We start from the raw sequence: 14,392 nt of genomic DNA on the forward strand, positions 1-14,392 counted from the left end.
ATGTGGGACAACCAGAACCCTCTGTATATCTGTCTATCTGGCCAAAGTGAGCAATCAGCAGAGAACAGCCTTGGTAAATGAGATAAGAAGATCCAAAAGATCATGTTGGCTGAGCTGAAGCAATGCATTTTGGAAATGGGGAGAAAGTTCTAGAAAGTCAACCATCACTGCAGTCCTCCACCAGTTGGACCTTTGTGACAGAATGCCAAAATAGCAGCCTTTCCTTAATGCTAGACACATGGAAGGCTGCATGGATTTAAAAAAAAAAAAGATGGTGATGAATAAATTCTCTGGTCTAATGAGACCAAGATAGAAATATTTGGCCTTAATTTTAAGTGGGATATATGGAGACAACCAGGCAGTGCTCATAATCTGCTTAATACAGTCCCAACAGTGAAGCATAGTGCTGGCAGTATCAAGCTTTGGGGATGCATTTCACCTGGAGGGATAGGACGACTGATTGAAAATGAAGAAAAGATAAAAACAGCCAAGTACATGGATATCCTGGACCAATATCTTCTCCAGAGTATTCAGAACCTCAGACTGCTGAAGGTTCACCTTCCAACATGACAATGACACAAAGCACACAGCTAAAATAATGAAGGATCGGCTTCAGAACAACTCTGTGACTGTTTTTGAATGGTCCAGTCAGAGCCTTGACTCAAACTGAACTGAGCATCTCTAGCGTGACCTGGAAATGTCTTTTCACCAACGTTCACCAACCAACCTAACAGAACTTGAGAGGATCTGCAAGGAGGAATGGCAGAGGATCCCTAAATCCTGGTCTGACAAACTTGTTGCATCATTCCCACAAAGACACATGGCTGTTTTTGTTCAAAAGGGTGACACTTCTAAATACCGAGCAAAGGGTCTGAATACTTATGACTGTGCGATATTTAAGTTTTTCTTATTTAATAAATCTGCAAAAAAATTCAACAATTGTTTTTTTCTGTCAATATGGGGTTTTGTGTGTAGATTAATGAGGAAAAAAATAACTTAAAGGGTCTTAGCAGATGGCTGCAATATAAGAAAGTGAAAAATTTAAGGGAGTGTGAATACTTTTCACACCCAGTGTAAGTTGGCATCCGGCCATCATACACTGTTGCCACCATCAACACACTACCCTCCCAAAAGAGCATGTTCAATTGTTAATTTAAAAGTAGGTTTGAAAACGACAAACCAATGCAGCCAGATATCTATTTGGTCAGGCAAGTGATAGGACTATATTGGTAGCAGTGAGTGAGTGAGTGAGTGAGTGTGCGTGTCTGTTTGTGTGACTGAGGATGTGCATGTGTTGTGTTCCTGTATGGGAGAAGTGCTGGACAAGTTCCTCTAAGTTTGCGAACATCATTTAATCAATGGTCAGAGAGAGTGGAAATATGTCTCAAGATTTTCATAAAGCCCTCTGCTTTGCTTGACATATACTGTACTTAGGGTCTGATATTCCAGTGTCTAGATTTTCTCCAAGGTATAACATTTCTGTTATTAACTTGCAAAGAAGTTCATTAAAAATACTAGCCTAAGTAGTTACTGTTAAGTCCAAAACTTTTCTTATTGTCTGTGATTATTGGATGGAAGCGGTCATCCAGGAAAATTTAACTGATTGGATTTTAAATCAGGCGGCACAGTGGCGCAGCTGTAAAGTGTTGGCCTCACATTTCTGAGGTTCATGGTTTGATCTTGGCCTCGCCTGTGTGGAGTTTGTATGTTCTCCCTGTGCCTGCATAGGTTTTCTCCCACATCCCAAAAACATGCAACATTAATTGCACACTCTGAATTGCCCCGAGGTGTGATTGTGAGTGCAGCTGTTTGTCTCTATATACTCTGCAATTAGCAACCAGTTGAGGGTGTACCCTGCCTCTTGCCCGTTGACAGCTCAGATAGGCTCCAGCACTCCCACGACAGTCATGAGGATAAGCGGCTAAGAAAATGGATGTATGTATGGATGGATGGATCTTAAATCAGAGCTAGTCCCGCCTACTTGGCAAGATTGACAGATAAAATTAAAGTTACAGATACAATACTTTCACAATGCACAAGGGAAGAGGAGAACCAAAATTTGATAACTTGTGAAAATATATTGAAACTGAAAATAAATACTTTTATAATTAAATGTCATCCCACTATTTATTTATTTACTGAGTTGCTTGATTACTTACTCATTACCTTAATTATGCTAAAAATAGCTGGAACTCCACCTGCAGCATGTGCACGATCCTCATGAGGATAAGCAGTCCGGAAGATGACTGACGATGAGAAACATTAATTATGGCGCTCTTTTTCCTCCCTACATCTGTATGTTGCTTAACATACTAAAATAATTCAAATATCTGTCAATCGATTCACATTAATACAAAAATGATATAAGGAAAAAATGAAGATGTCTGAACCTCTGGGACATGTTCGTTTCCTGTTAAGGGGCAAAGTAAATGTCTTCTGCATAAACATCAGAATTATTGCAAGCATGGAGTTTTTTTTTCTGTTAACCTTTTTCTGTCTTTGGTGTTCAAAGAAAGTCACAGAAATGGATCTGCAGATGAGCTTTGAATGGCCACCCAACTGCTGCTGTTGATGGGAAGAAACCTTGTGGAACAAGTGGTTGAATGATTTCCAATAGGAATCCACACAGCTGAAACGTTTTCCCCTTGAGGCAATCTGTCCACAAGCAGCAAATTGCAAAGAGGAACATGAACCACCTTTACCATGACGACAACTCTTGTTTTATCTGAGAAAGGCCCAAATGTTGACCTAAAACAGCAGTGTAATACTGGAACTACAAACATCAAATGCAATCACCTGACACTGAATTCAACACACTTTTACACCTAATAAATAACAACACAAGAGCTGTAAAAAATAATGTTGCCACTTGTTGTTCACACTAACTACAAACTTTACATTCATTTTTAAGGTCGAGGTCCAGGTTGTTCTGTAAACTAGTGTCAGTTTCTTATCCCGTCTCAGGAACATCGACATTTGCAGTTAAGGCATACATAGAACCGATAAATAGCATGCTCAATTTTCCACATCATTTGCAAATGATAATAATAATTTTCTGTATGGACATATCACTAGTATGGACATATCACCGGAGAATTTGCTATCATTAAGCTGTAGTCACTTTCAAGACTATCCATCCATCCATCCGTTTTCTTAGCCGCTTATCCTCACGAGGGTCGCGGGATTGCTGAAGCCTATCCCAGCTGTCAACGGCAGGAGGTAGGGTACACCCCCTGAACTGGTTACCGGCCAATCACAGGGCACAAAGAGACAAAAAACCACACTCACAATCACACCTAGGGACAATTTAGAGTGTCCAATTAATGTTGCATGTTTTTGGGATGTGGAAGGAAACTGGAGTGCCTGAAGAAAACCCACGCAGGCATGGGGAGAACATACAAACTTCACACAATTGGGTCCGAGATTGAACCCAGGACCTCAGAACTGTGAGGCCAACGCTTTCCAGCTGATCCACCATGCTGCCAACTTTCAAGACAACTTTATATATAAATAGGCATACCTGCACTGATGTGTAGTGGACTAGCATTAAGAAATACATTGTGTACAGCAAGTCAGGTATCCCTCAAAGGTGTCAAACCCATTATTTTCTGGAGGCCACGTTGTAATTGCAATTTCCCTCATAGTGCCATTTTGACGGTGAATCCATAGACATGGTTAGTTAATCCCTTCATATGGTTGCATATACACAAGAAATACTGTAGATGCATTACCAATTCTCAAATCAGAAGTCCAGGATTGAGTTATTGTAAAATGAAAAAAAGGTAGCTTGGTAAAATAAATAAATAAATAAAAATGCTTGGAACAGTTTAACATTATTTATTACATATGAAAATGAAAAATATAAGTGCAGATTTTAGCAAAGATCACAGGATTCGATGCACATGGTTTACTTCCACGGGCCACATAAAATGATGTGGTGGTGGCTTAAATCATTGTATACAGTTTTATTAATGGTTCGAGGTTTTAAATATTCATCGGCAATTCAAAATACTACCAGTGGTAAGATTGTCATGCAACACTTTCAGAGAGGTACAGTATTCATTTAACAATGTATTAAATTTGCATTTTTTGTTTACAGTGATGTAGAACTCAATGACCTCTATCTCCAGGTTACTTTTGGTCACATTATTTAGCTGGATGAGAAGAATATTCTGAGAAGCAATAATTGACAGTCAAAGTAATACAAGTAAAGGTGTTACTCAAACATAAATGATTAACTTTATGTTTGTGCAGAGATTTTTTATCAGTTTATATTCCATCTCATCAGAGTTTACAGCTTTGCCTAGTGTTGTGGCTCCAGAGTGTAAGTTGATAGTATTTGTGGACTTTGATCTCATCATGAGCTGGAATATGGGAGGACATTGTGCCATTAAGCATCAGCGTATTGCTGGTTTATAGCTAAGATGAAGACCATGAGCCAACAGTAGAAGGAATATGATAAAGTGATGTCATTCCTGCTCCCCTTGTACCAGTGAGTTTAGAATTGACTCAGAGATTTAGAGCTTAATAGTTTTGACCTTCTATTCTGCAGAACTTTGAGTACCCAACGGCTCAGCTTCAGCATTCAAGTCGTTTCTGACAGTTTCATTCTTTAACCTTAATAATCACCCATTTCCCACTAAAATCTCAATCCAGCTCATATACTGTAAATTGTTAATATTTTCTGTAAATAAATGTCTTGCTCAAGTTTTAATCTTGTAGTATAGTCTTATATTTCCTCTGTCCCAAAAATGATATTTAAACTACAACTAATTTTTAAAAAAGGATATTAATGATGAAGTAGACTATAACATTACAAACTAGATTGATCTTCTTGTGATTTTTGTTATGTTAAATTATCTTTTGTCTTCTTTTCTCACTTCCCTCGAAAAAACTTTTTTTCTGTTTGATTCACAATAAATATCGATTATAATACTAAGTAATCACAGCTGGATTTTATACACTCCATGGTGACAATGTAAAACTGTTCTGGCAAGTGTTGCAGATACTCCATTCTGCTTGACCTAACAGTTGAACAGGACAAAAAAAAAACAAAAAAACAACAACAATATGATAAACCATATTCTTATTAAGGTGTTTGTATTTGAAATATACCCAAAATGTTATTCACATTTCTGCTCTGGATTATTTTACAGATCCAGTACGTTAACTCAAGTACTGCTGCATTTTCTTCCTCAGATACATTTTACTGAGAAAGGTCCTTTAACAACTACTGGGATGCTCAACAGAACTGCATGTGCAATAGCTTACCCTTACTCCTGACCTCCATTAAAATGAATAAACCTTTTCAGTATTTACCCAAAATGGTACTATGACATCACACCTAAGGAATGAAAACATAACATTTAATCTAGTTGTGCATCTCTGGATTTGAGAATGCTTATGCCTCTGCTCAGCCTCCACCTCATTTAGGGTCGTGCTATGCTACCATGGTAATCAACTCATGTCACATTGTTTTGGGAGTGAGAGGAAGAATGCAGGTCTGTAAATCACAAGATTGACTCAAATTTTGTATTGCTCATAGTAACAAAATGAGGACATGACACTTTAAATGAAATGGATGATGTTAAAAAGTAAATGATGAGGCCACTTCAAAAAAAAAGAAATCAGGCAATCTTGACCATTGCCTTTGATATTGTCAATGCTTTTATGGAAGAAGTGATTTATTTCTAAAAACAAAAATGGTAATTCTGAAGTTAGTACATTAAACTTGCAGTATTAATGGTTTCAAAATTTGTATTAAAAATGCCACTTAATAGTTGCAGTCTTCTCATATTTCTCAAGTTCAAAATACACAGTTAAAAAAGAGATGTTCCCTTCTGAGAGAAGGGTTTTAATCACAGATACTTGGTTCATTCGAGAGTAAAATTAGACAAAATGTCACTGATTTCCAGAAAATATAGTGTAGGAGATGGCATGTCTAAAAGAAAAAAGGCCACTGTGTTGCAGATTTGGACATTCTGTAAGTGTTATTGTAACCTTTCATTCATTTGCCTTCATCCCTCAGTAAATAATGTTTGAAACTAAGAACAAAATACAGACATCTTTTTTTCCTTTCGGCTTGTCGTGTTCGGGGTCGCCACAGCGTGTCATCTTCATCAATCTAAGCCTATCTCCCACATCTTCTCTAAGACCAACAGCCCTCATGTCTTCCCTCACAACACCCATCAACCTTCTCTTTGGTCTTCCTCTCGCTCTTTTGCCTGGCAGCGCCATCCTGGGCACCCTTCTACCAACATACTCGCTCTCTCACCTCTGAACATGTCCAAACCATCGAAGTCTGCTCTCTCGAATCTTGTCTCCAAAACATCCAACTTTGGCTGTCCCTCTAATGAGCTCATTTCTAATCCTATCCATCCTGCTCACTCCTCACGAGAACCTCTCCATCTTAATTTCTGCCACCACCAGTTCTGCTTCCTGTTGTCTCTTCAGTGCCACCATCTCTAATTTGTACATCATGGCCAGCCTCACCACTGTTTTATAAACGTTGCCCTTCATCCTAGCAGAGACTCTTCTGTCACATAACACACCAGACACATTCTGCCACCTGTTCCAAAATGCTTGGACACATTTCTTCACTTCCTTACCAAACTCACTATTGCTCTGGATTGTTGACCCTAAATATTTGAAGTCGTCCACCCTTGCCATCTTTTCTCCCTGGACCTTCACTCTTCTCTCTCCACCCCTCTCATTCATGCACATATATTCTGTTTTACTTCAGCTAATCTTCATTCCTCTCCTTTCCAGTGCATGCCTCCGTCTTTCTAATTGTTCCTCCACATGCTCCCTGCTTTCACTGCATATAATAATATCATCTGCGTACATCATAGTCCAAGGGGATTCCATTCTAATCTCATCTGTCAGCCTATCAATTACCAAAGCAAACAGTAAGGGGCTCAGAGCTGATCCCTGATGCAGTCCCACTTAGACCTTAAATTGTTCTGGCACACCCACAAAGAAACAATGTAGCTCCTTCTGGCCTTCTCTTTATTTTTCCACTCGCATCCTTAGGGCAAATAATGCATCTGTGGTACTCTTTCTAGGCATGAAAATACCAGACAGACTGGGGCTGAGGGGTGTGAGCCCTGTTCCACCCTCCTGATCATGTATTTTGTTCTGTTTTTTGGTTTTGTCGTGTCTGGGATCTGATTCTTAAGGCGGGGGCCCTGTCATGACCATGACTTGGCCACTGCCAAGAGGGGCGTGGCCACACCACCGCCCTGGGCGGTGACACCTGTCACCGCTCACAGCTGTTTCACATTGGGACTGTAATTAGACAGGTATTTAAGTTGGAGTTTTTGTCTGGCATTCGCCAGTTCATTGTTCCACTGAGTTAGTGAGTTGCATTCACCCACAGTAGGAATCTCCACTTCTGAAAATAGTGTAGTGTTGAGCTATCCTCGTCACAGCGTTTCTGTGCTACCACAGTTTAGCCCTGTCCTACTTTATGTTTCATAGTCATAGTCAAGTCCTAGTTCATGTTTCCTAGTTTGTCTCCTAGTCATCAGACCTCGCTGCATATCTTTTGGATACTGCCTAGCCTTGCATTTCTGTATGTCTGCCTTCTCGGACTGCTTACACCGTGTATGACCTCAGCTTTGAATAAAACTACTGCCCTCGTCTCTGAGTCCTGCAGTTGGGTCCAGTCCCGCACCGGAGGTTCGTGACAAGTAGCTGATTTTCCACCAATGCCTTGTTAAGTTAATGGTGCTGGGGGCGGGCGTTGTTAACCCGGGACATGACCGATCTAGTGTGGGACTCTTTAGATGAACGCTCATGTTTGTTTGGCACAGTTTTTGCAGCGGATGCCCTTCCTGACGCAACCTTCTCCATTTATCCGGGCTTAGGACCGGCCTACAGATTGCACTGATTTGCGCCCACTTAGGGCTGCATTAAAATACAGATATAATGTACTCTGTTTGTTTAATAACACAAAAAATATATATAAATTCAACATTACTAATTGCAACCCATGCCAATTCTAAATTCTGTTGTATTTTGAAATATATTTCAAATATTTTATTTCCAACTTAGTGAGGATAAAATGTGAGTCTATCGAACGATTCTTTCCAGCCATCTCTGTGCAAAATTAGCTGCCTAAGAAACTCACAATAGCTTTTTTGAGAATATAAAATGTTTTGGACTCATACTGCAGATTTAATTACATTACAATTAAAATAAACAAGTACTGTTTTTGAGTCTATTATTTCACAGAGAGCACATGACTAATTAAAGGACTATTGTATATAGCAATGTGATCCAAGCTGGAACTTGGATGCCACCCAAGTACATTAATAATGCAGCATCGCTGTGGCCTTGTGATTCGGCATACCACAGAACCGTTTATCACGGTCATCAGACAGCTTTCAATGAGGATGTTTATTTGTGTGTTTGGGTGGAACATCAGTCTAAAGATGACCTTAGTTTAATGTGTCTCCACATGACTAAGTCACAAACTCCACTTATCCATATTTCATCTAACATCCCCACCTATTATGGATGTAGACTTGCTGAAGTGCTCACCTGATAGGGGCCGTCTCGTCGCCCTTGTCCAGCCACTCCTGTGGAGGAATGATGTACATACACCACAGCCCCCAGTTGTACCCGTGGGCGGCATTGGCATACTGTTGCACCTCAAATGTGTTGTATTTGATGTTGTCTATAGCGGGCAAAATGATACGGGTGTGATCCTCTTTCATTCGGGTTAGAATAGGTTCAGCCCTTTGGAAGGAAAAAGGGAAAGAAAAGAATCACATATGAATTTATAAATCCACAATGCTTTTGTCAACAACTATGAGACATGGGAATTAGAAAAAAAAATGAAGAGATCAATCTAATGCAAAGTACGAATTGAAGCAAAACTTTCCTCCCTTCAGTCAAATGAGAAAGTTGGTTGACTATCAGACTTTATCTTCTGAAATACCATTTTTGATTGGAAGTGTATCGAGCACTCGCAAACAAGGGTTGCTCTCAAAACTGTATATTTTGCCATTAATGTTTACGTTGACATTATTTCACAATTTTAGAAGGATGAGCCTTTATTTTTCTTCGTTAATATTAATCAATTAATACAATCATCATGGTTTTTCATGTTACCTGAAAAAACCTTTTTCCTTTGCTCATTACAAGACAGAATTTTATTTCACTTATTCCACTAAATTATGTGGCAAGAAGGTGGCCGAATTGATTAAAAAAAACTTCACGTCGGATTTCATTCTGTGCCGACATATATTCTGCACCGTTCTCAGCAGTTACACAAGACTGACTGAGAGACTGTCATTATTGTACATCCCAAACATTCTTTTCCCTTAACTATTAATAATGCATGTTGTGAAGGTTTTGCAGGAAAAAAAAAAAAAACATCCGAAAGGTCAACAACAATATACAGTTCAAATTGCCTGAGCAGGAAAATAAATGCCAACATCATGCCATCTTGAGATTTGATGAAAGGCAAAAGCAAGGCCTCCTGAAGCAAAATATAAAGAAAAAGAAAAGGAGAAGCTGATATTGTTTCTAGAAAAACATGTAGCTCTTTTTTTGGGCAAAGAAAGCATCACTTAAAAACTCATCACACTCTTCATCTGAAGAATTGGTTGATGTAATTTTTATTCTACAAGAAGAACGACAGAAACAATATAGACATGTACATCACCTTAACGCAGGTTTGAAGCAAATACAAAATGAAGGATAAAATAATTTAGGGTTATTTTCACAGGCCAACCGGTGATACTGTCATGAGCAATGCTTGGCCACTACCAAAAGGGGTGTGGCCAGGCAACTGCGCTGGGCAGTGTCACCTCTGACACCTGTCTCCTGCCACAGCTTTCGCATTCGGCACTGTAATTAGACCAAGTATTTAGTTGGAGATTTTGTCACTGGCATTTTCCAGTCTGTTGCCTTATGTTAGTGAGTTGCATCCACTGCCTGTGGGACTCTCCGCTTCTTTGCGTAAGTTAGAGTAACCCCTAGTCTAACCCTAACCCACTCTCGCTTGCTTCTCATACAGTGGAGACACTTTTTTCTTTGCTCTTGCTCTGCTTGCTTTGCCTCTGTTGACACTTGTTTTTCTTGCTGATAAGATTGTTTTCCTTCTAAAATATTTTGATTTTACAAGCTGCGACTCCTGGATACTTTTGAATCCGTGGGACTGTATTTATCGTTTTTGTGGATAATCAGTTGTTTCATCCTTATGTGAGCGTGGCCTCCTAATTAGCACAAGCCTGGTGTTAGCAAGAACATCAGCTGTCAAGATGCCTCCCTCTCTACTGAGGACTATCATGGACTACTGCAGAGGGTGTCAATTCTGGAATTGAAACTCTGAAGTTTATGTGGATGTAAATAGACAGTCGGGGAATGAAAACACTGTTCAGATGTCTCAATATGGTGAGCAGAGTTGTGCTAACAGACAGCCACCTAGCTCAACAACGAGGACTGGCGTGAACTGTGGAAAGGATAATGGACACCCCAGCGTTTCTCCCTTGAATTTACTGTGAGCAAAGCCAAAACATATGGGACATTTAAAAAGGAATACACAACAGCACCAGAAGATTACCGAAGAATCTGGCTGGCCTGCGTTGCGGGCTGCCTCAACACCAAGTGAGTGGCCATGGACGGTTGTTACAGCGAAGAGCAAGGAAAAAAAAAAGAATGTGATTCAGTGCAAAACATTGACGTCAGGCTTACAAATAGAGTTGAGGCACTCTTACAAGACCTAGGCCAAGAATGCTCATGCTCCACCACCAATTATGAAATTAAATCATCCAAGAAAAATTGGGACCCCAAACATTAATAGTTAGTGATGGAGCCATCAAGGATGTGAAACGCTTTTGCAGTGAGGAGAACACCAAAGTACTGTGTTTTACTAATGACATGGTGTCTGATATCTCTCAAAAAATCCTGGAGATCACTGATCAGCACCCAACTGTAAAATCTGTCATTATACACACAGGGGCCCTGGATGTTCTCAAGCAGCAATCAGAGGTACTGAAGTGAGATTTCATTGATCTCTGAACAAAAATTCAAGGGATCGATGCTGAGGTTTTTATAAGCGGACCTCTCCCACTTGTATCATCTGGAGATGAACGTTTCTCGAGGCTCCGTCAATTGAATAGGCGGTTAGGCAAGGTGTACACTGCACTATCCATGCGTTTCATTGACAATTTCTCCCTTTTTGGGAGCATAAAAATCTTTACAAAGCAGATGATTTCTGTCTAAATAAACAAGGGGTTAAGTTATTAACTGCCAACATTTTCTACATTCAGGATCCAGTTGTTCCCAAACAATGGGAGGAACAAGAGATAAGGCGAGACAAGGTGCACACTTTTGCATTTGAGTCACCCAAACAATCTGATGAGCAAATGACAAATGGAATGTGCCAGCACTTTAAATCCCACACAGCTCTTCCTGCCCCAGTGGAGCCACCACACCTCAGAATCTCCCCTCTTTGACTACAACAACCATACAATCCACAGTAGACGTTGGCTCCCCCTCTTCCAGCCTGTATGCAATGTTGGGTCTGATGAAGATTATTGTCAACGATGGAGTCCAGCCCATACCAAGCCAAGATCTTCCTCCTATCCCCCCTCACCTGAAACCACCATCCACTAAGACGTGAAAGACCCCTCCTCCACCCATGAATACTATCTGCAAATCTGACTGATATTTACCAGGTCTTTTCCAGAATAATTCAGACCCCTATGGAGATCAGGCATTTTTCATCCCTGTAATTACAAGGGACAGAAAGTTGGTCAAAAAGATATGGCACCAAAAAAGTAGAACTTCCAACTTAGTGAGGATAAAATGTGAGTCTATCGAACGATTCTTTCCAGCCATCTCTGCGAGACTAGCTCTTTTTAATGTCAGGTTATTGGGTAACAAATCAGTGTTGATCAATCACATCATTACAACGTATGATCTGGACTTTTTGTTATTAAATGAAACGTGGTTAAGAGAAAGTAGCTGTAATACCATTTTAAATGAGGCAACATCAGCAGATTTTAACTTTATGAACAAGTGTCGTACCGGGCAAAAAGGTGGTGGTATTGCTGTTATTTTTAAATCATTATTATAATGATTTTCAAAGAAATTATACTGGGTGATTTTAGCTCTTTTGAATAGCTGTGTTTTTTAATTAAGGGTGACCCAAAGGTTATCATTTTAATAATTTATAGACCACCAAGTTACAATGGAAAATTTATGGAGGATTTTTCAGAACTGCTGTCAGTTATTTGTACTGAGTACAACTATTTTGTCATAATAGGGGACTTTAACATTCATGTTGACAATAACATGGAAAAAACATCCAAAGAACTTTCTGCAATACTCGACACGTTTGACCTCTCTCAACATATTAAGAGTCCGACTCACACTCAAGGTCACATCTTATACCTGGCCAACTCTAAGAATGTTGAAATTCTATCGATTTATATTAAGGAAATGGCTATTTCTGACCATTTCTGTGTATTTTTTGAATTACACATTCTTCCAAAAGTTCAGACAACCGCTATCTCTATGAGTAAAAGATACATAAGTACTGCAACTAAGTTTATGGAGACTGTGGCTGTGCCGCAGATTGTGAATGCTGAGACAGTATACTGCACACAAATGGAATAAGTTGCCAATCGAGGTGAGGTAAGCCCCGAGTGTGAATGTTTTTAAATCCAGGTTGAAAACTCTTCTCTTTTCTCATGGTTTTTAGTATATATCCACTTTTTGATCATATTACTTGCACTGTATGCGGTTTTGTCTTTTTTTAATATTTTGTTTGTCATTTTTATTGTTTTTATGCCATTGTAAATGTTTTATCTCTTTGTTATCAAATGCCTTTAATCATGTAAACCACATTGAGTTGTGTATGAAATGCGCTATATAAATAAATTTGCTTTGCTTTGCTTAGTCACAGTGATTCTGTGCCCTTTGGCTTGATCAAGTCCTGTTAAGCTTGGTAGTTTGCTCCATAGTCATCGGACCTTGCTGAATGTCTTTTTGGATCCTGCCTACCCTAGCGTTTTTGTGCCTTATTCCTCATTCCCGCAATTTCCTGATCCTGTTTTTGCTCTCTCACTCCTGCCTGCCTACTGACCTGCCTCTTACACCTGCCGATTCCATGACTGCAGCTTCTGTGGACTGCCCGTTCGGTTCTCAACACCTGACTGAATAAAGATGCTTCCCAAACTCCCTCTGCGGCTCCTGAGTTGTGCATTTGGGTTCAACCCCGTGTTCTGGTCGTGACAGATACCACACCTTCTATAATATGGACATTACCCCCTTCCCTCAAAAGCATATTTTTTTATATTTTGCAGCAGTGAAACTAATCAATATAGTTGCTGATAGATTTTGGTCATAATTGTAGTAATTTGTTCCTGATGGATGTCTACTGATGACGCAGAGGGCTCCTTCTCCTCGTTGTTTGTGGTAAATACCAAATCAGAGCCTTAAAAGTGAAATCCCTGCCACTGGTAGACTCGTACCCCCTTTCTCATGCCTAAAGATAATATCCACCATACCTTTAACACTCGGCCTAATACACTCAGCTTGGCATGTGATATACTTGTAAATTTATAAAAATAGTCTGCAATTATACCATGATAGACGTGTCTCTGAAGGCTACTCCCACACTTCTAGTTTTGCTGCATCTTTCCACCCACTGCCTCTATCCACCCTGATTCCTGTGCTCTCTCACCTCATCTACTTCTCTTCAGTCTTTCCCAAACAAAACTACTACTTTTCACACGAGAGTAGGGCTCAGTGTATTGTTGAAGCGGACCAGTATAACACATAATCAGCTATGATGTATCAAAAAAGATCTTCTAAATTCATATTCTAAATTCTGGTTCAAGCTTAATCTTAATTTCACAAAGAGAAATGCTATTGAGGTTCTTTTACTATTGAGCTTTGTCAAAATGACACTACCAGCATGTGACTTTCACACTACAAAGATTATCGGTCGGGTACACCTTCAGCAACACATTGAGCACAATATCCTGTTGATTTCCTCGAGTAAATAAGGAGATAAAAGCATCATAACAAACAGTCAAGGAACATTGCAGGATGGAATGGATAACTATACTGTAAAATGGAATTAAGCAAAAATTAACACTATTTGGGCTACAACATTTGGTGCACCAATCTAACGCAGTCACTACACAAGCATAAAAATGTCTATTCAAAGAGACAGTTGTGATTGTGTATAATTTTAATTTTGTGATTTTCTGTCTTTTAGCCTGTGACAACTGAAGAATGCTACTACTTTTGAAACCTTAAACAATCTATATCATGTTGCTGACTTGTCTTCTATACATCTTCCAGAATGCTTGAGAAGCAAAAAAGGCCCCTGAGCCAAGAATCAACTTCCTTACCAAAAAGACTCATG

The 14,392-nt window shown here is 39.5% G+C and overlaps 1 protein-coding gene across 1 annotated transcript in view; it reads right to left on the minus strand.

Annotated features, from left to right (window-relative positions):
• galnt9 (polypeptide N-acetylgalactosaminyltransferase 9) overlaps positions 1-14,392 on the minus strand; it is a 143,047-nt gene that overhangs the window by 61,889 nt on the left and 66,766 nt on the right. Inside the window, exon 5 of the mRNA XM_061815876.1 lies at positions 8,545-8,742. Coding sequence (XP_061671860.1) covers positions 8,545-8,742 — 198 coding nt within the window. The remainder of the gene's footprint in view (positions 1-8,544; positions 8,743-14,392) is intronic.

Source organism: Syngnathoides biaculeatus, chromosome 4 (assembly GCF_019802595.1).
Source record: "Syngnathoides biaculeatus isolate LvHL_M chromosome 4, ASM1980259v1, whole genome shotgun sequence".
Classification (NCBI taxonomy): domain Eukaryota; kingdom Metazoa; phylum Chordata; class Actinopteri; order Syngnathiformes; family Syngnathidae; genus Syngnathoides; species Syngnathoides biaculeatus.